General features: G+C 35.2%; 1 protein-coding gene across 1 annotated transcript in view; it reads left to right on the top strand.

Annotated features, from left to right (window-relative positions):
* Window positions 1-22,273, top strand: part of LOC149785685 (choline/ethanolamine kinase-like) — a 49,916-nt gene that overhangs the window by 18,153 nt on the left and 9,490 nt on the right. Inside the window, exons 2-7 of the mRNA XM_089979523.1 lie at window positions 1,423-1,645; window positions 3,173-3,306; window positions 6,583-6,687; window positions 8,641-8,711; window positions 11,161-11,245; window positions 13,013-13,121. Coding sequence (XP_089835649.1) covers window positions 1,423-1,645; window positions 3,173-3,306; window positions 6,583-6,687; window positions 8,641-8,711; window positions 11,161-11,245; window positions 13,013-13,121 — 727 coding nt within the window. The remainder of the gene's footprint in view (window positions 1-1,422; window positions 1,646-3,172; window positions 3,307-6,582; window positions 6,688-8,640; window positions 8,712-11,160; window positions 11,246-13,012; window positions 13,122-22,273) is intronic.

Raw genomic sequence — 22,273 nt, 5'->3', positions numbered from 1 at the left:
CTAAATCTTCATTCCGCACTAATGTCAGAAAGAAATGCAACCTAAATTGAGTGTGATGCTGTTATCATATCATACATTGTTCACCAGGTGCAGCAATGAGGCTGTGGCATTTTCCTACCAAGGGATGTAACCCACTGGAGTATGTGAACTCCTTGTATGTCTTGCACTTGGTTACTTCCCATTGCTAGAATAATACTCTAGTAAATGTGGTAAAATGCCACCTGGAGAAAACTGTATGCTTTGATAATGTCAGCAAACTCAATTTGAATTGAATTTGCAGCAATCTTTTCGCAGCAAAAATGTTTTTTTAAAAAGTGTTTGGGGTTTATTTTGAAAGAAAAAGTCATGAATTCTTTACTCAGAATGATGGAGTTCAGGTTTGATAATTCAAGCTTGCATGCAGCAGATGTCAAAAGTATAGCAATTGTATCATCAGTAGTGTATCTGAACTGGTTTTCACCCTTGTTTTTGATTGAATTTCAATCTGTAAAGAAAAGTAAGGTTTAGTTGGTATGCTTGTGTGCTAATGTACAGAGAAGATGGATAAAGGTATGATTTTAGTATGCTGTGTGCTAATGTACAGAGGTGATGGATCAAGGTATGATTTGAGTATGCTGTGTGTTAATGTACAGAGATGATGGATTAAGGTATGATTTTAGCATGTGTGCTAATGTACAGAGATGATGGATTAAGGTATGATTTTAGTATGCTATGTGCTAATGTACAGAGATGATGGATTAAGGTATGATTTTAGTATGCTGTGTGCTCATGTACAGAGATGATGGATTAAATTATGATTTTAGTATGCTGTGTGCTAATGTACAGAGATGATGGATTATGGTTTAGATGATCCCAGGGTCAAAATAGCATTATGGCGGTGATATAATCTGATATTTTTTGTGAACTGAGGAGCATGGTGAAGTTCTATCAAGAATGAGCATGAAAGAACCAGAATAATTGAGAAAACTCAAGATGTGTTACATTGCGATGTCATTGTTACATTATGATGTCTCATGTGCTATCTTAGAACATCATTGACCACGTGATCCATCATTCTTTCTTTTTTAAGTGTAAAAGCAATTTGGATGTACCATATATGTATATATTTCACTTTTAAGTCGAGTCAAATTGCAAACAAAAATCCTGATCTACCACAGCATAATCCACCTGCAGATCAGGGTCTGTAGTGTTTGTTCTTCTGACTACTACTAACAAACTGCACAGACCCAGATCTGCTGGTGCATTATGTGATGACAGATCTGGGTCTGTGCGGTTTGCAGTTAGACGTATCTTATAAGTGAATGTATATGGTATATTTCAAACCTTTTACAGCATGGTTCATTTGAATGCTCAATGTAATTGTGCTGAATGAAGTTTAGCATGTTGTTCCTAATATTGTTGTTTTTGTTTCCAATATTTCAGTGGTGGTCTGACAAACTACATGTACCTGTGTTCAATCCCAGATCACATCGAAGTTCCGGACAATGAACCGCGTACAGTACTGCTGCGAATATATGGCTCCTTTGTCAAGCAAACCAAATTCCTTCTGCAGAACTCAGTTGTTTTTGCACTTATGTCTGAGAAAAAAATGGGTCCGAAATTGTATGGCATGAACACAGAGGGACGAGTAGAAGAATATATTCCGGTATGTTATTTTTAGCTCTACTGTTCATAGGACAAATTATGGGATGATCTGTCGTCCATTCGTCCATTAGCCCAAGTCTGTTATCACTATTTCTCCTAAACTATTTTTAGGATTGCCATCCAAATTTACACACACATTCGCTCCAAGGTTTAGTTGCTCTTAGATGAAAATGATGCCACTTAGGGGCATGCAATATGGCCATCACAGTAACCATGTTCAAACTCTTTTTATAGCTAATCCTGAATGGAGAGTCATATTGATAGTCATAGTCAGATTGATTGGTGTTTACCAGAAGACCATTCATAATGTCTAGTTGGTCCTAAATGAAAATTGTGCTGATCTGATATCCAGAAGAGTAATTACAGTGGACAGTTGCCGTCTTAAAAATCTTGTTATCACCTGAATGGATGTAACATTAATATGGGGCTTTCACTAAAGACTTTTTATGATGTCTGTCCTACATGAAAATAGTGCTGATCTGATGCCCAGTATCTTTGTCACAGAAGCTATGTTAAAGACTTGTGGCTACTCCATAACTAATATTGCCATGGGTATTAACTGGAAAACTTGTTATATTTGGTTGGTTCTAAACGAAATTGGATGCTGCTTGTTAGTGACCATCTTGAAAATCTTTTTATCACTTCTCCGAAATGGATGGTCATATCAGCGTGGGGTTATTACTGAACAGCTTTTTACGATGTCTGGGTGGTCCTGAATGAAAATGGCATTCTCGGACATCCAATATAGTCCCCACAGTGGCCACTTGAAAACGTTGCTGAATGAATGGCTATATTAGCATGGGGTTTTTACTAAACAGTTTCTGTAAAGTCTTGATGGTCTTAAATGAGAATGGTGCAATTGGATATATATATATATATATATATATATATATATATATATATGTGAGAAAATCTTTATCGTTCCTTCCTAAAATGGAAAGTCATATCTGTATGGTGTTTCCATGATGTCTTGTTAGTTTTAAATGGGAATGGTGCAAATTTGATATATATTATGGCAGCCATCTTGAATATATGATCGTTCCTTCCCTAAAATGGAAAGTTATATCTGCAAGGTGTTTTCATGATGTTTTGTTGGTCTTAAATGGGAATGGTGCAGTTTGATATATGTTATGCAAACATGGCAGCCATCTTTTTGTTTCTATCCTAAAATGGAAAGTCATATCTGCATGGTGTTTCCATGATGTCTTTTTGGTCCTAAGTAATAATGGTGCCAATCTGATATCCAGTATGTCCACCACAGTTTCTAATTTGAAAGCTTGTTATTATTGAAGAATATCAGATGGTTTCATCACTGGGCAGTTAAATGGAAGAAATAGCATTATCCTTAATTTTTGTTTTTTTAATGGCTAATAGTGTCTAAGTCCCTTCTTTTTTCTTTGTTTTCATTGTCAGTAGTAAAGTATGAAACCTAAAAATATTTAGTTGGATACAATAGTTAAGCTTTGTCAAGTCATTAAGTAGTGGATAGAGTCAAAATACATATAATAGTCCATAATGCAAATTTCAGTCCAGATGCCTTACAACTGTGGAACTGCAGAACCCCACCATATCGAGAGAGATTGCCAGAAAGCTAGCCAGTATACATGCTTTAGACATGCCACTCTGTAAAGAGCCAAGATGGCTGTTTGACACTTTGGAGAGGTATGTATATAAATCTTCTGCATCATTGTATTTTTGCATATTAGGATTTCTCTGAATTCTTTGCCTTGTTCCACCCAAGCATATTCATTAAAATATGACTTGGCAAGAAATGCATGTAGCATTCAAAATCTCCATGTGTAGAAAAGCTTTTCTTAACAAAGGATTGAATCACATTCTAATAGATATTTAGCTTTAGTGGACAGAAGAACTTGTGTGGTGGCATGTCTTCTATCAGCTGGTGTCGGTTAGTACAAGTTTCTTATTGTTAGTCCTCCACTACTACTGGGAGGATTGCCACGATTCTTTTCAGATGCATTCATCCTATGGTCTAATATGGGCCTGCTTAAAACGTCATCTCTGTGTATTATGTATCTCATCACAAATTGTAATGCAAACAAAATCAAGGGAAGAAGAATCGGACTGTATTTAATGTTAAGTGCTCTTCATTGTCATGTGTTCAGTATATTGTGATATCTGTTGCATGCTACATGTACCTTGTAACACCATAGAAGACTTCTTATGATGTTAAATTGGATGTAAATAAAAATAGCGCTCCACTGATATCCAATATGGGTGCCACATCAGACATTTTGAACACCTTATCACGCATTCTTCCATAAGCTATGTGGGGTTTTCACTTAAAATAAAGCTTGCAGTGTCTGCTGGGTACTAAATGTGAATACTTAAATCGACCTTTGGCTTGAGTCAGAGGTCATTGTTAAGATTTTGGTACTTCACTTAGCTTATTAACCAGTAACACTGTACTTGTATATACACAAGGGGATTTTTTCAGACAGACATTTAGCATTGCACTGAACAAGTTGATAGTACCTTGCCATTGATTTTAAAGTCAACAGTCCTAATTTGTATGGATACATGTGATGACTTCCTTGAATGTTCAGGTTTGGTATGTTTCAGTTCTTAAGAGTATTAGAGATGGTTTCGTGCTTAGCAGTAAAAAAGTAGAAGCAGTCTTTTTTATCTTTTATGCCAGAAATTCTGGTATAAACCAGAAATTCTTTTCCCAGTTGAGCGTAAGTTCTTTTGAAGGATTCGAAACTTAAAACTTTAAACTTGAAATATAAAGAGAGAAATGATAATTTTAATAGCACAATCCAGTGTTTACTTTCATGATCCCACTCATGCATAATTTGAAATGGCCATTTTACAATTTATCAACACACATTTGATCATTGAATGAGAAAGTTTGGTGGTCACGAAATTGGACCACTTTATTCAAGTAGGCTGTATAAACAAAGGGAGGTAAATCATGAAGTGTTCATGAGGTATCATGTTACTAGATGGAATTTACACCTAATAACAGTTGATTATGACCATCAATATTTAAGTGACAAAAACAGAATATACAGACAGGGCTTGAAATTTTGGTGAAAAAGAAGAAAGTCATGGTTATATGATGTACATTCTGGTAAACAATTTTATATACATACTTGTAAACAATACATTATGTACGTACTTTTAAACAATACATTATGTACATACTGTTAAACAATATATTATGTACATACCGGTAAACAATATATTATATACATACGAGTAGACAGTACATTATGTACATACCGGTAAACAATACATTATGTACATACTGGTAAACAATACAGTATATATGTACCAGTTAACAATACAGTATGTACATAGTGGTAAACAAAACATTATATATGTACTGTTAAACAATATATTATGTACATACTGGTAAACAATATATTATATACATACCAGTAGACAGTACATTATATACATACCAGTAAACAATACATTATGTACATACTGGGAAACAATACATTATGTACATACTGGGAAACAATACATTATGTACATACTGGTAAACAGTAAGTTACATACATACCGGCAGACAATACATTATGTACATACTGGGAAACAATACATTATGTACATACTGGGAAACAATACATTATATACATACTGGTAAACAATACATTATGTACATACTGTTAAACAATACATTATGTGCATACTGGTAAACAGTACATTATGTACATACTGGTAAACAATACATTATGTACATATTGGTAAACAATACATTATGTACATAGTGGTAAACAATACATTATGTACATACTGGGAAACAATACAGTATGTACGTACTGTTAAACAATATATTATGTACATACCACTTAACAATACAGTATGTACATAGTGGTAAACAATATATTATGTATGTACTGTTAAACAATATATTATGTACATACTGGTAAACAATACATTATGTACATACTGGTAAACCATACATTATGTACATACTGGTAAACAAAACATTTTGTACATACTGGTAAACAATACATTATGTACATACTGGTAAACAATACATTATGTACATACTGTTAAACAATATATTATGTACATACTGGTAAACAATATATTATATACATACCAGTAGACAATACATTATGTACATACCAGTAAACAATACATTATGTACATACCAGGAAACAATACATTATGTACATACTGGTAAACAATATATTATATACATACCAGTAGACAATACATTATGTACATACCAGTAAACAATACATTATGTACATACCAGGAAACAAGACGTTATGTACATACTGGTAAACAATAAGTTATATACATACCAGGAAACAATACATTATGAACATACTGGGAAACAATATGGTATGTACATACTGGGGAAACAATACATTATGTACATACTGGTAAACAATACATTATGTACATACTGGTAAACAGTAAGTTATATACATACTGGTAAACAATAAGTTATATACATACCAGTAGACAATACATTATGTACATACCAGTAAACAATACATTATGTACATACTGGTAAACGATACATTATGTACATACTGGTAAACAATACATAACGTTCATACTGGGAAACGATACATTATGTACATACTGGGAAACAATACATTATGTACATACTGGGAAACAATACATTATGTTCATACTGGGAAACAATACATTATGTACATACTGGTAAACAATACATAATGTTCATACTGGGAAATGATACATTATGTACATACTGGTAAACAATACATTATGTACATACTGGGAAATAATACATTATGTACATACTGATAAACAATACATAATGTTCATACTGGGAAATGATACATTATGTACATACTGGGAAACAATACATTATGTACATACTGGGAAACAATACATTATGTACATACTGGGAAATAATACATTATGTACATACCAGTAAACAAATCTTTTATTGAAGGTGTCAGGATTATTAATTATTCTTCTTTTCAGTTGGCTGATGGATGCAATGAAATTATTGAAGAGCGCCAACAAAAAAGATGTCCTGCTTCAAAGACTTCTCAGTTATGAATTAGACGATGAATACAGAGTGTTCCTGTAAGTTGTGTTGGCTGAAATGTTTAATTACTTGACTTGGTTGATTAGTTTGCTGACATAATTCATTATTTATTGCATTGGAGTAATTGTTTGTTTTTGTTTATTCATTTGGCATAAATAATTGTTTTTAAATAACTTGTCATTTTAGAATCGAAAGTTATAAAGATTGTAGTTACCAATATACATAACAATTCTTACATTCTTTTGTAATATACAGTAATAAGTTAGCAGTAAAAGATGTCATTTTGATATAAAAGAAATCATCTAAATGCTTTCTTCTAGTAACTTAGCATGACATTATGAAATATGGGGCAAATAACTTTTGTTTTACATACCGTGTATACTCGCGTATAAACCCGTTTGCGTATAAACCAATCCCCAAACTGAACAGGTATAAACCCTAAAAAGTGTTTGACCCGTGTATAAGCTGACCCAGAACTCTGAGACATCTGTCAAGGTCAGTTCTTAATGCATTTATTTAGGCAAACTTATATTTAACAAATTACAGCCTTACTTATCTCAAGGTTGGCATGCATGATTATTAAAAAGAAATGGTATGAACTTGTTTGAAAAGTAATTTAATTTTCTGTTTTCTTATTGTTTCTGCCAAATTTAGATTTGTGTGTAATTTGATTGAACAATGACAAGAATTTAGCAATTGCGAGTTTCTAACACTGCCTCCCCCTTTTGACTCGATTATTGTTTTTTTATGCATTATTGCATTGGACAGTTTATATCAGTGCACCAGTAATTAGGTTTTTACTTTGCTTTGAAATTGTAAATACCTAACTCATTAAAATGTAATACCAGTATGATAACACAGCAAACAAGAATACGGTTCAATTCGATGCTCGAATTTAGGCTACTGAACGTATTTAGCATTCCATTGTGTGGAAAGTTATGTTTGTTCAGACAAAACACAAAACTAGAATTGATTGATGTTGATCTTAGTTGATCTATATGAGAATTGTAGCCATTATTATCACCACTCATCGTAAACATGTAAATTATGCTGGTTATGTGCCTTGTACAATTAAATGTGTACCTTTTAAAAATATTACCTCAGCTTGTAGGATCATTTATATCATTGAAAATGAGTAACTTGTGAACGTGTGATTCAGTCTAAATGAAACAGTAATTAAGGACTAGCTGAAATGTTATCTGGAAGAATGCAATTTGGTCAAAACAATGAATAAAGCAAGATCTTCATCTAATATGTTTGGAAATAAATAAGGATTTAAGTGATGCTTTGCACTGTGTAAGTATTGTACATTATAGTTCATCCTGGTCGCCCAGGTAAACTCAACCGGCCCATGAATTATGAAGTCAGTATTTACCTTTATTTAATTCAGTGCTGGAGAAATCAGAAAATATGCACATGCAAAATAACAAAATCAATCATATTACTGTATAACAGTTTAAAAATTGTCGGGTCACCGAAAGTTACTGGTTTTACATGCCTGTTTCTTAGGACACAGAAAAAGTTATTTTTTCGTGTCTCAAGATTTACAGCCATTACAGTATCAACAAAAAGACCTAAACACTGTCAAGTTTAGACTTGGGCCTGCGGATAAGCTGACCCCACCCTTTTCCAGGCCTTTATTTTTCCCTAAATTATTTAACTTATACGGTATATATTCAAAACCTGTCCAGTTGTAATGAAAGCCAGAAAGTCTATTAATTTATGCACCATGTTTGACCAAATGGTCATAATTTCTGATGAAATTGGCTGTAGATAAACTGAATTATAAATTTCAGTTACATCCCACTTGAAGAAAGTATAGGGATGGTGTTGTAACTGTGGTCTCTCAGTCTGTTTTCATTTTTGTCACTAAAAAGAAATACAATATTGTGTTAGAAAATTTGGCCCTTTCTTATCACTGGTGATGCGATTGGTTATATTTTAGCTTTTGATCAGCTTTTACTTCACAAATTATCCTTTTTTCTTTCCAGTGATATCATATCCAGTGTGAAGTCCAGAGTGAACTGTCCAGTTGTTTTTGCTCACAATGACCTCCAAGAGGGTAGGTATTTCACACATGATAGTCTTTTTGCCCCCTGCTTGCAGTAGATATATCTTTGTTGCTTATATCTTTTTTCCTGAGAAGCTCAATGTAGACAAATTGGAAAGCTTATTTGTATGCATTTATAGAAAACTTGATATGATTTTCAGATCATTGCAAAAAGCTTTTGTTTTGTTCACATTTTTAAAATCTTTTTGACAAAAGTGTTATGGTATGATTATGTAAAAACCTCTTGAGGTAGGTAAATGAAATTTGTAGGCATAATTTTTAATTGTATTTAGATAATGTTATGAGATGTTTGGACCATTAAAGTAATTTTTCAATTTTGTACATAGATTGAAACTTTCTGTAATATTTGTTTTATTATAATCAAAAAAGCTGTGTTACTACCATAAAGCAAACACCATCTGTGCTTGACAATGAAAATTTGATATGCATATTTACATATATAGATGACATTAATAGAATTTGATGCCATTCTTTTCAATTTGTTTAACATTTCTGTTATTTTTGGACTTTGATTTTATATATTTATACAATCACAAATTGAGTTTAAATTTTCACCATAAACAATAGGTAATCCTATTCCAGTTTTGTTGTTGGTGGTGAATTTTAAGGAATTATTATGTCTGATAGTCTTATCTGCATCCATTTACACCCTGCTTGGTAACTCCGTAAAAACTTTAAAAATAGTCACAATTCTTTAAGTTTGCCGTGTCTCTGTTCTGACAAACAGATTTTCCGACATGGATATTGGATATTGAAGTACATGAATTTGGATGGATATTGAATTACATGAATTTATATGGATATTGAATTACGTGAATTTGTATGGATATTGAATTACATGAATTTATATGGATATTGAATTACATGAATTTATATGGATAGTGAATTACATGAATTTATATGGATAGTGAATTACATGAATTTATATGGATATTGAATTACATGAATTTATATGGATAGTGAATTACATGAATTTATATGGATAGTGAATTACATGAATTTATATGAATAGTGAATTACATGAATTTATATGGATATTGAATTACATGAATTTATATGGATATTGAATTACATGAATTTATATGGATAGTGAATTACATGAATTTCCTTTTGTATGCAGAATATGAAGAAAATCTGATTGGATAAATATTTTAAATTTCATCTCAAACTTTTTAAATGCTTTTTTTAAACTGGGTATTTACTCCAAGTGCATAGTTTTGCATTCAAATCCTGTAAAAGTCATTGTGACCTAAATATTCACAGAATCTGATCATTCCAAATGCTTAATCAAACTGATTCATGAAGCTTAAGCTGTTGTTTAAATGTTGGGATCAACATTTTTATAAGTTCATCTGCATGCAAAATATGGAACTGTGGAGTGGTTTCTTAAGCAGTGACAGATCTTGATCTGTACTGTTCACATTTTGATGCTCACTATACATAGATAAATACTGTACTTTCCCAAGAGATCCATTTCTGCCACTGAAATGCTTTTCAATGGAGCCATCAGTGGTCCAGTAATATCAGCGAGAACCTTCTTTTGAGGGATGTTTAAATAATGCATTACAACAGAGGGGGTGACACCAAAATGACTGTCTATAAAATTTACTAAGGATTCTGTATGGTCTGTTACAGAAGGATGTCCATGAGGGTGACACCATGAGTTACCACACTGGGTGGCACCAACTCTAGTGACGCCACTGCATTACAACACATAAAAGGGTATTTAATGATGTGAAGTTAAATTATAATGTGCCAGAAATGATATAAAGTGAAATAAGTAACATTGAAAAAAAATATTTGGTCCATTTTCATGGGCTCCTTAGCTATACTAGCAATATATTGAGGGCCTCTATAGTGAGAGACCTCCCTATCACTGGTATATTGGGTTTTTTCTAGTGAGTTACCAACATGTCAGCAGTATATTGATGGTTTTTAATAGTGAGGGAGGACTGTTTGCACTATATTGAAGGCCTTTACAGTGAGGAACCACCATACCAGCTGTACATTGAGCACTTTTACAGTGAGGGACTACCATCAGAATGCAAGTCTTCATAATAAGGCACCACCATGATGGCAGTATATTGATGGTTTTTACAGTGAGAGAACACTATGCATGTCTTCATAATGAGGATCTCTATTTGAGCATTAGATTGAAGAGTTTTATTGTTGGGGACCATCATGACAACAGTATAATAGTTTTTTTGTAGTGTGGGACTACCACATCAGCAGTATATTGAAGGCGTTTATAGTGAGGGAACACCATATTAGTAGTATATTTGAGTCTTTTATAATAGAGAACCACCATGCTAGCATTGTATGCTTTTTTCAGAGGAGTTTCTGCATACATTCCATTTGCATCCACACTTTCAAGTCACATGATGACCAGATTGTAATGATAGGCAAATTATTGTGAAGTTTTGTAACGGTTTCTTTTCAGGAAATATTTTGTACAATGTAAATTCTGCAGACAACTCAAATATGTTGACTGTGATAGACTTGGAATACTGTGCTTACAATTACAGGTAATTTTTATCAATCTAAAATTAATTTCTCTTTTTTCCAATGGCTGTATTTGTTTATTTGTCATTCTCAATCTCTCTATTTGTTCTTACTAAAATAAAAATAAGCGATGAAAAGTTACTTTGTTGAATACTTTGCCTACTGTTGATGATAATTGTACTGTAAATGATATCATTTTGTATGATAATCAAAATACCTACTGTTGATGATAATTGTATTGTAAATGATATCATTGTGTATGATAATAAGAGTGCATACTGTTGATGATAATTGTACTGTAAATGATATCATTTTGTATGAAAATTACATTGCCTACTGTAGATGATAATTGTATTGTAAATGATATAATTTTGTATGAAAATAACAATACCTACTGTTGATGATAATTGTACTGTAAATGATATCATTTTGTATGAAAATTACATTGCCTACTGTTGATGATAATTGTACTGTAAATGATATCATTTTGTGTAAATTAAATACTATGCTGTAGAAAAGTATTTGCTGCATTTTTTGTTAATTGTCAACCCATTGATTCACAGAAGTGTGTAAAGAAGGATTTTGCTTTAAAAAAATATTTTCAAAATGTAATTTTATTTTCAAAACTTAAACAAAATATTTTGATGTGGATTAAATCATACCTTTTTTATGTTCCTTGAGTATCTCTCTTTGATACACTTTTCTGTGTATTTGAATTTTTATTTCCATTGCATCTCTGATGTCTACATCTTATTCTGTTAATTCTTTCTTGTGACCGCTTCAGTGGCCTAGTGGTTAGAGCGACCACCTCGGATGATGATATCCAGTTGGTCTTACATAAAAATGCTGCAGATCTGAGTTTCAGTATGGCCTCCACAAAAGCCATCTTGAAAATTGTGCCATAGATTGAATCGTCATATCAGCATGGGTTTACTACTAAAAGTGTTTTTCACCAAAAGACAGCTAATGATATCTGGCTGGTCCTGAATGAAAACTATGCTGATCTGACATGCCACCACTGCAGCCATCTTGAAAATGTTTTTATTGCTACTGCTTCGGAATGGAAAGTTGTATCAGCATGAAATGCACTGATCTAGTATCCCAGAATGGCCACCTCATTTTCTTGAAAATTGTATTGCTACTCTTAAATGGAAAGTATATCAACATTGAGCTTTCACCAGAAGGCCTCTTCTGATGTTTAGTTTGTACTAAATGAAAATGGTGACTGTTTGGCATCCATGATGGCCATCATGGCAGCCATCTTGAAAATCTTGTTGTTGCTGCTCCTGTCAACATTGGGTTTTCACCAGAAGACAAATTATTTTATCTACTTAGTATCAAATGAATATGAAAATGGTGCCAATCTGACTTCAGACATGGCTGCCACAAGGAAAATAGTAAAAATTTTGTCAGTGATTCTCCAGAAAGGCTAGTCACATCAGTACAGGGTTTTCACCAAAATTCTTATGGTGTTTTTTAGATGCAAATGGTGCCAATATTTGATCCTATATGGCTGCCACAGTGGCTAATTTGAAAATATTGTTGCTCAACAATATCAGAGATGGTTTCAACACTCTGCAGTTAAATATAAGAAATGCTTTCATTTTTAATTCCCTTAAAAATATTTTCATACTGTAGAGCATCTGCCTCATAGAGAGACTTGTTTATGCAAATAAAAAGGCACTGGCATTGTGTACAGCTGTTGATTGAATTGAAATGCTTGATAGTTCTATTCATCAAATTATTTGAGGAGTACGGAAAGTTTTCTCATTATTTTCTCTCATTCACAGAGGGTATGATATAGGGAACCACTTCATTGAATGGTGCTATGATTACACAGTCCAAGAACTCCCCAAGTTTAGTTTTACGCCAGAGTATTTCCCATCCAGAGAGCAACAGGTCAGTAGCATTTGGAATTATTATTACCATTATAGTAAGTTTTAAATTTAAATAACACACAGTACATAGGTTCAATAGACACTTTATTGTACATATAAAATAATCTTTGGCATAATGGGGGCACCAGCCTAGCTCTGAATTTGTTGTTCTATAGGAGTGCCTCAGGAAGACACACTTGTGGGAGTTTGTAGGGTTGTGAAGTGTGTCCGACACTTGTATGTGGAGCCACAAGGGGCTGATATGAGGTATACAGGGACACTGATAACCGAAACTAGACAAGTCTGATGCTGAGGATGCCATGATAACAAACTTTAGCCGATACTCCATACATGCACTGTAGGAAGTAGATATTAAGTGTATATGGGCATAATAGTTGAGTACATTTAAGTACTGACACAAATTGGGCTTCAAAAGTTGTGAATGCATGAAACTTTGCAATGTCCCTTTTGTTCCATAGGAATACCTCAGGAAGAGAGACTCTTGGGAGTCTGTATGGTTGTGAAGAGTGTCCGACACCTGTATGTGGAGCTGCAAGGGGCTGATACGAGGTATATGGGGACATTGAAAACTGAAACTCGATAAGTCTGATCTTGAGGATGTCATGATAACAAACATCCGCCAGTACTCCATACATTTACCATGGGAAGCGTGTATGGAGTATATATGGCCTGAATAGTTGAGTATATTCAAGTACTGACAAATTTGGGGTCCAAGCAAAGTTGTGAATGCATGAACTTGGGCAGTGGTCCCAAGAACAGAACTGGAACAGTATGCTATGCAGGTAATGCCCCAAATAAATGACATGGTGGAAGGAGGGAGGCGGTTGGTTCTTTCCGCAGATAATTTTAAGTTAAATACAGCATCGACACTGAAAAACATGCATCTCTACAGGCATCCCAGTTTAGGTATGAATGCCTCAAACAACTGACATAATGTTTGATCACATGCTTCAACTGGGTCATCTGATTGGTTCAACATGACATATTATCTAAATTTAGTTACTAGCTTATTAACATATACTGGCTGCATTAACATCATGTCTGGCATAGCAACCATAGTAGACAAAGAGGGGCCCAACAAGGGGCCAGAGAAGGATGTACTGTGTGTTACTCAAACTATATTTAATCAGTTAAATTACAATTTAAATAACACACAATACATAGGTTCAATAGACACTTTATTGTAGAGATAAAATAATCTTTGGCATAATGGGGGCAAGTCCTGTCACAGCACATTACACCAGCCTAGCTCTTGTGGGAGTTTGTAGGGTTGTGAAGTGTGTCCGACACCTGTATGTGGAGCCACAAGGGGCTGATACAAGGTATATAGGGACACTGATAACCGAAACTTGACAAGTCTGATCCTGAGGATGCCATAACAAACGTCAGCCGATACTCCATACATGCACCGTAGGAAGCAAGAATGAAGTATATGGGCATAATTGTTGAGTACATTTAAGTACTGACACAAATTGGGGTTCAAAAGCAAAATTGTGAATGCATGAAACTTGGCAATGGCCCAAAAGAAGTGAAGGGAGTGCTGTGACTATGGAACAGTGCGACTGTAATGAAGGCCCTCAATTTAAAGTAAATGTAAGGATATATACGGATAATAATGATTGAAAATGCATGAAATAAGTTTGGAACTGCCTGATAAGCCTGATGTACATAAACATAGAAATGTTTGACATACATATTAGATAGCCAGTTAGGAATTCACTTGTCTACTAATAGATGATACAGTAAAGAAACAAATAGTGCATTGATTAACACTAGCGTGAACCAACTTAAGAGGCACATGCTGTGACATATGTCTCTATGCAAAGTTAATTCTATCTGGGTGCATCTGAATATACCTACAATATGTATTAGGGGACCATCAACCTAAGGTTTGGATAAGATGGTCTGAAATTCCAGCCTTAGCAGCACTGGTAGCCAAACCCATACAAAAGGAATGCCCATTATAACAATGTGAATCGTAACCTAACCTGGACAAAACGGCGTTATTGGTAGTGATAAAGAAAGTTCTGCTTATATACGTGAATATTGTCCATGAGAAACAGAGGATCAGAAGGACAAGCTCCAGCCTATATCCGAATACAGTAGAATTTCTTCATCACACGGTAAGGGCATATAAGGACATCACAGTTCATAGCATAAATACTGACATCCACCCCCTGACAGAAAACATCAGTTTTAGATGTAGAATAAATAGGCACTTATCCGTATGGAATATTATGTCCTACAGACAGATTGTTCATTGCAGGAAAATGGGCTTCATGAATAGTAAATTCTCCACACCACAAAAAAGCATAAAAAGCAAGTGCACAGGCAGTTTGTCGTAGGAGTTTAGCGTCCTCACTCAGTCCATAGTGTTACAAGCACTGGCATATGTCACATAATATATCATATGTAGTCGGAAGTCGTTTCTGTCTGCAGTCACATTGCACCTTTTGGACAATATATTCTGTTGTCTAAGTAAAGAGCTAGTATTAGTTAAAGGTGTGTGGACACCAAGATGCAAGTATGAATGCCGAATACCGGCTAGATAAAGTTTTATAGTCTGTCAGGTGCAGCATCTGCGTACAATGTGCAACAAAGTAAATCAAAAGTGTCCTCATTCACAACAGGGGGCAAACAATATCCTGGAAACAACAATCCTACCATTAGCAAGAAAGACCTGAAGGTTTGGAAGCCTGTTGAATAAGCACATCTGGTGTTCGTGGTCAAAGATGAGTCCCACAAGAAATTTATAGTAGGCTCTAGGTGAGCAGTAGTTTTGCTGGAGGAGGACACTCGCATGGTTGTTGTTCTGCTGTGGGCGCCAGCTGCTGGAATCGTGTAATCTGTAAACGAGATAAAGCATCAGCTATAGCATTTTTCTTCCCTGGTATATGTTCAGCATATATGACAAAGCCATTAGTAGCAGCTGTCAAAGTCAGATGGCACATTAGTTTCATAATATCAGGACTCTTAGATCTGCCTTTTTTTTATTATTGCAACTGTAGTCTCATTATCACAGTGGAAGACTATTTTCTTTTGATGCCATTCCTGACCCCACAACATTGCTGCCACCACTATGGGATATAATTCACAGAAAGCTATAGACAGTTTATGGGCCACCAAAGGATGTAGCTCCTCTGGCCATGAATTTGCAAACAAGCAACTTCTAAGATAACCCCCAAAACCAACAGACCTGAAACATCAGTGTAAAGTTCCATACCTGCAGAATCAGGGATAACAGCATCATAAAATAGAGAAATCCCACACCACGAATTGAGAAAACATATCCACATTTGTAAATCTTTCTTGCGTTCTCTGGAAATATGTAGGCGATGATGTAGCACCCAAACAAATGTTAAAATTTGCAATAAATAGGAGACAAATGTCCTGCCTGGGACATTCACATGACAGGCAAAATTTAAGTGTCCCAGGAGACTTAAATAGTTCATGTTTTGTTGCAGATTTCGTTTTGAGAAATTGAGTCAGAAGGTTTCTAATTCTGTCTATTTTTTCCTCTGGTAATTTTGCTTGCATGGTTAAGGTATCCACAAGCACTCCTAAATATTCCAAACATGTGGTAGGACCAAGAGTTTTATGAGAAGCAAGTGGGATTCCCAAATGAGAAAAAAGCATTGTCATGATGGCCATGGTTCTATCAGCCATGTGGTGTGGGTGTTCAATTATTAAGAAGTCATCCAACAAGTAGAGCAGATTGTCAGTGCCATAATTATTCACTGCAGTCCAACTGATAGCTTGTGAAAGTTGGGTGAAAATCTTTGGTGAAGACCGAGAACTGAACACTAGACGTACTTAGAAGTAATACTGATTGTTCCATTTAATGCCATGGTAGGGCCACAGACTAGGGTGGATGGGGATGAGTTTAAATGCATCGCAAATGTCAGATTTACATAACCACGCCCCTGGACCTGCCTTTCTCATTGTCTTTATGTTAACATCGACCTTGACATATTTCATGGAAAATTCCTGCTTGTCGATCAAGATATTAAGGTTTCAGTGTTCGTGATAATTATGCAGGGCTGAAAGATCAACAATTAGTCTCTTGTTCCTGGAGAATTTACCCTTAACTATGCCTATAGAATTTACCCGGTAAATGGGGTAAAGTGAAGAATCAAAAGGTCCTATCAGAAATCCCTATTTAGGAGAGTATAACAATGTACATTGTATGAAGATAGCAATAATTACTGTTTACTTAAACATGTTTAGTATTAAAATATTAAATTCCATTATCTATGAGAAACACATACATGCTCATGATATCACAAGTGTCCTGAGGGTGGTCATTCTTGCACTATTTACATTTTTGTAATAAACTGCAGTTAGGCCTGCTACATTAGGTCTCATTGAAATTGTTGCATATTTGTTTCCCATTGAACAGAATTACTGGACGGCCATGTCGATCCATTGGAGTATGACTAGCCGAGTTGAATTTCAAATATTTGGTAGTTCTCTTAGATTGTTGAGTATTCAAAGGCATTGTGAGGTTAGCTGGACAGAATCCACTTGAGTGTAGAGTACTGTTGCAATGAATGCAAACCTCATTCTTTCTACCAGAGAAAATAGCTAGAAACAACTCGGTATCCCGGGCAGACCAATTTACAACAACATTGTGTTGTATTAAATACTGGGAAGCCATGCAAGAAAAAGCATTATGATACTTATAAAAACCAGTTCCACTGTATTTCTGATGCAGTTCGTCAATAAAGTCAGCATAAGAGTCTAATTCAGGCCTCCTAAATGGATAGACCTCACAGAATGTTTTTGTATTTAGAGAATGCCTTATGAAATTCAGAAATAGTTAGTGTGCCTGCCAAACATGGGTCATTCCCATTCACTACAATATGCCACCTTGGTCGATAATTTTAGTCTCTGAGCAAGCATCCATTCCAGGTATCAGCAGTAAGGCAAAATTAACATGCTTACCATTGAGTACGTCCTTGCATATATTGCTGGGCACAATGGTGGGAGTTTGTCAACAGGCATGGCATAATGCAGTGTTTGGGAGAATCTCTAATCCTACAATGTAAGACATAGCACATGTTGTTTTTGTTTTAGTGCTATGTCTTACTATCCAAATAATGGCCTTGTATAGCGTGTTCCGATGTCTATGACATCAGAATGAGTAGTCAAAGTTTCAGGAATATCTCACAAACTTGGCTGCCGATATCGACACTCTTCCACTAATTTATGTGTAATTAATATACTTACTGTGCTGTCTTTATCCTGGCGGAATGAAAATATGACACTAGCAAATGAACGCACTTTCATGTTACGTTAACATACATTTGAATTTGTTGTAATGTGACGATAGTCGAGGTATGCCGAAGTATGTTTAAGTAGGTTCATGTAGGGGATATGTTTCTTGAATGAAACAAAACGATGCTTGCAGTTCCAATAGGCATAATATATTTTTATTCATTTCGTTAAAGAATAATACTTCAATGTAACTCGATTTCTGCATTCCTGGCTTTCATTGCTTTCCAGCCAAATGAAATGTAGGCCAACGAAACCTGAAAACGGGTCCATTTCTTTTGTGAATTTATTAGAGAAAAGACAGGGTAAGTAAAGTCTGGCAAAAACATTATAACTTTACTTTGTAGAAAAGCGTCGTTATTGGTTACCAGTTGTGTGTGATATTCCTGAAGATTTGACTATTGTTACACCGTTAGTCAACATCAAAACATGCTACACAGCGCCATTAGTTAGGCAGTAAGACCCATCACCCACCAGAACAAAAATATCAGGTGATGTGTCTTACGTTGTAGAACTAGACTGATTGAAGGTTAAAGTCACTATGTGATTGACATCTATCCTCGGCAGCTGGACTTCAGGAAGATTGTGAAGGTGTTGTACCTCGCAGTGATATGGTAGTCATTGTGTCAATGTGGTGGCAGATGCTTGTAATTCGGCTAACTGTTGCTTGATAGCTGCCATGTCTGACATGTTGAGATCACGTGGTGTATCAGCTGCTTGCAGGTCATGTGACGATGCTGTTGAAGACACATATGAAGCTACCATCAGGCCACATGATGATGCTCTTGAACACAAAGAAGAATCACCTGTCTGCTGCACATTATCTCTGTACAGTTGAATAAGATGCTTCTTTCCAGTTGAAACTGAGACCTTGATCTCTCAGCTAACTGTTTAACCAATTTTGATGAAGTCTTTGGGAATGTCCGCCCAAGTTGAATTTGTCGCAGTGATGGTGCACTGGTTAAGTTTTGTCTTGCGAACGCTGGTCAAATGATTACCAGTTCATCTTGATCTATGAGAAGCCATTGTGGACTGAATAAACATATGATCCCCAAAAGATGGAAAGTAACATGTGGTATCAGCAAACAGTTTCTGTATGAATGCTTCATGCAACTGACATAATGCTTGATCACATGCTCCAACTGGGTCATTTGATTGGTTCAACATGACAACATATCTAAATTTAGTTACGAGCTTATTAACATATACTGGCTGCAATGAGATCATGTCTAGCAGAGCAGCCATTGTAGGACATAGAACACAAATAATTTTACTATATGTTCTCTACATTTGTTTCTCAATACTGACCTTAACACTGTGTACAATCAATACAAATCATATGTTAATTTAAAATACCTTCAAAGATGACTTCACGGTGAAGTTCTTGTCAAAGGTTGACCTGCATTATTTTGAGAGGTTGGACCGTCAACAGAGCAGCATGTAAACAGAACACAGATTTCACTTCCGGATTGTCACCAAGGCCTTATTACTGACTGTGCAGTCTGTCACCGAAATACACATGGAACACCACACCCTGAGCTCATAGTCTCAAAAAAAAAACCAATTACCTTTAAATCCCAACCAAACATGCATAAATATAACTCTATCACCACCAAAATGAGAGAGGAAAAAAGGTTCTAGAAATAGACTAGAACTACATTCTTTTGAACTGGAAGTACTAATTGTGACCTGATTCCAGTAGACAAAGACGGGCCAACAAGAGGCCAGAGAAGGATGCACTGTGTGTTACCCAAACTATGTATAATCAATTAAATTACAATTTAAAATGTCTGGCTGAAGTGCTGTGATTGAAAACAGTAAAATTATAGAAAGCATATACTCTAATGTATTTTCATGGATATGAAAGTTTTTTGTTTTATTGATCCTTACAATTGTGGATTCAGAAGTGAGCCCTATTGTTTCCACAGAAGGATTATTTGTTGGGTGTTTCAATTCCTGGTTTGTAGCAACCACAAAATCCATGAAAAATGGTATCCCATGAAAATAGGGAATTCACATAAGATTTTTTATCAGAAGGTCAAGATTTGCTCGTAGCAATATGCACTTTGTTTCTCCATGTTAACCTGATTTGAATTGTTTCAATTTGTTCTTACAAATATGTTTAGGGGCCCCGAGTGGCCGAGTGGTCTAAAGCACTCACCGTTACGGATCGCTGCCATCTCACCTCTGTCTGCGTGAGTTCGAGTCTCGGATTTGGCTAATGTGGTTATGTGAGAAAGCTTGCCAGTAGCTTCTCGTGGGTCGGTGGTTCTTTTTGGAGGTTTCCCGGGTTCTTCCTCCACCATTTATACTGGCTGCCATGTATAGCCTATCTTGTGCTGAAAAATGGCGTTAAACCCTACAACAACAACAACAACAACAATAGATATGTTTATTTTATGTTTGTGAAAATGGTATGACACACTTAGGCAATTTTCTCAATTGTGAGTCACTCTATTGGTCATGCATCAAAATAGGATATGAAAAATTTGTTGCAGGATAGACATTGGCACTCTTCGATGCCATAACTTGAATTTTGAAGTGTATTGAGAATTTAATCTTGATGTAATAAAAGAATAGACCATCTGATAAACAAACCTTTCCCCACTTCACAAAAGTATCATGTGTAAAAGAAAACATTTTCAAATGAATCAGAGTAAAATGCAAGTTTTGTAGCCCCATCTAGTCAGTCAAAATTCTGCATGAATTCATATCTGTTTATCTTTTTGTCAAAAAAAGAAAATTTAAAATAGCTTACTCAGAACAAGAGACACAAGGGAGTCTGAGATTGCTCATCTGTCTTGTGTCTGCATAAAAGACAAATGCAAGAGAAGTTGACCAAGAAATCTGTCAGTAGGATGCTTTCTGTAGAAATTTCTCCCATGTGTTACTTATTTCATATGTTGTAAAAAGTACTTTTTGGCTCACCTTTATGTTGAGTCTTTTGACTGCACATTGAACCTTTATGTAGAGTCTTTTGACTCCCATTGAACCACTGCCATCCCACCTCTATCTGCGTGGGTTCGAGTCCCAGGCTCAGCTAGCATGGGTACATGGGAAAGCCTGCCAGTAGCTTCTTGTGGGTCGGTGGTTCTTCCCAGGGTTTTCCAGGGTTCTTCCTCCACCAGTTATACTGGCCGCCATGTATAGTCTATCTTGTGCTGAAAAATGGCGTTAAACCCTAGAACAACAACAACAACCAAAAGTTTGATAACTTATGATAAACAAACTAATGAAAGTGAGAGATTTGAAAGCAGCAATACATTTAGATAATGATGTATGTTAAATGTGTATAGTTCATTTTGTAACAATTTAACAGATATAAGATCTGGTAACTTTTTGAGTTGAATGAGCACTCAGATTGAGTTTTGTTTATACAAGGATAAAGAAATTCTGTTGAGAGCCCTTTTTGATGGCAGATTGGCAACAGTTGTAAAAACGTGTAAAGCTTTCATGCCAGAATGCTTTGTATTCCACATATAGGCATTATTATTAGTACAGACTTGAAAGCACTCTTATGCTGGATGCTTTGAAAGGAAGTCACTGAAATGTTCTGTTTGCAGCAGTCATTGATATTGGATTGAAATTAGTTTTCCAAAATTTAAAGCTTTTTACACCAAGATGCTTTTTGCCAAATTTATATAAAAATTATTTTGGTTTTACACCCTCCATAGGCAGAGGTATTTATATGTAGTAATTCTGTTCATCTGTCTGTCCTTTCTTCTTGCACTCATTGGCATAGCTGATCCTGCAGGTTTTGAATGATTGCCATGAAACTTAGTTAAAATTGGGTGCATTTTGATCAATAACTTGCTCCGGCAATTTTTTGTATTGCTTTTTTTATCTTTTAACAGTGTATGACAGTCTCGTTAGCACAGC

Source organism: Sinohyriopsis cumingii, chromosome 13, assembly GCF_028554795.1.
Source record: "Sinohyriopsis cumingii isolate HCF-2022 chromosome 13, ASM2855479v2, whole genome shotgun sequence".
Classification (NCBI taxonomy): Eukaryota; Metazoa; Mollusca; class Bivalvia; order Unionida; family Unionidae; genus Sinohyriopsis; species Sinohyriopsis cumingii.
The sequence above is the reverse complement of the archived record's forward strand: the minus strand, read 5'-3'. Positions and strand labels throughout refer to the sequence as shown.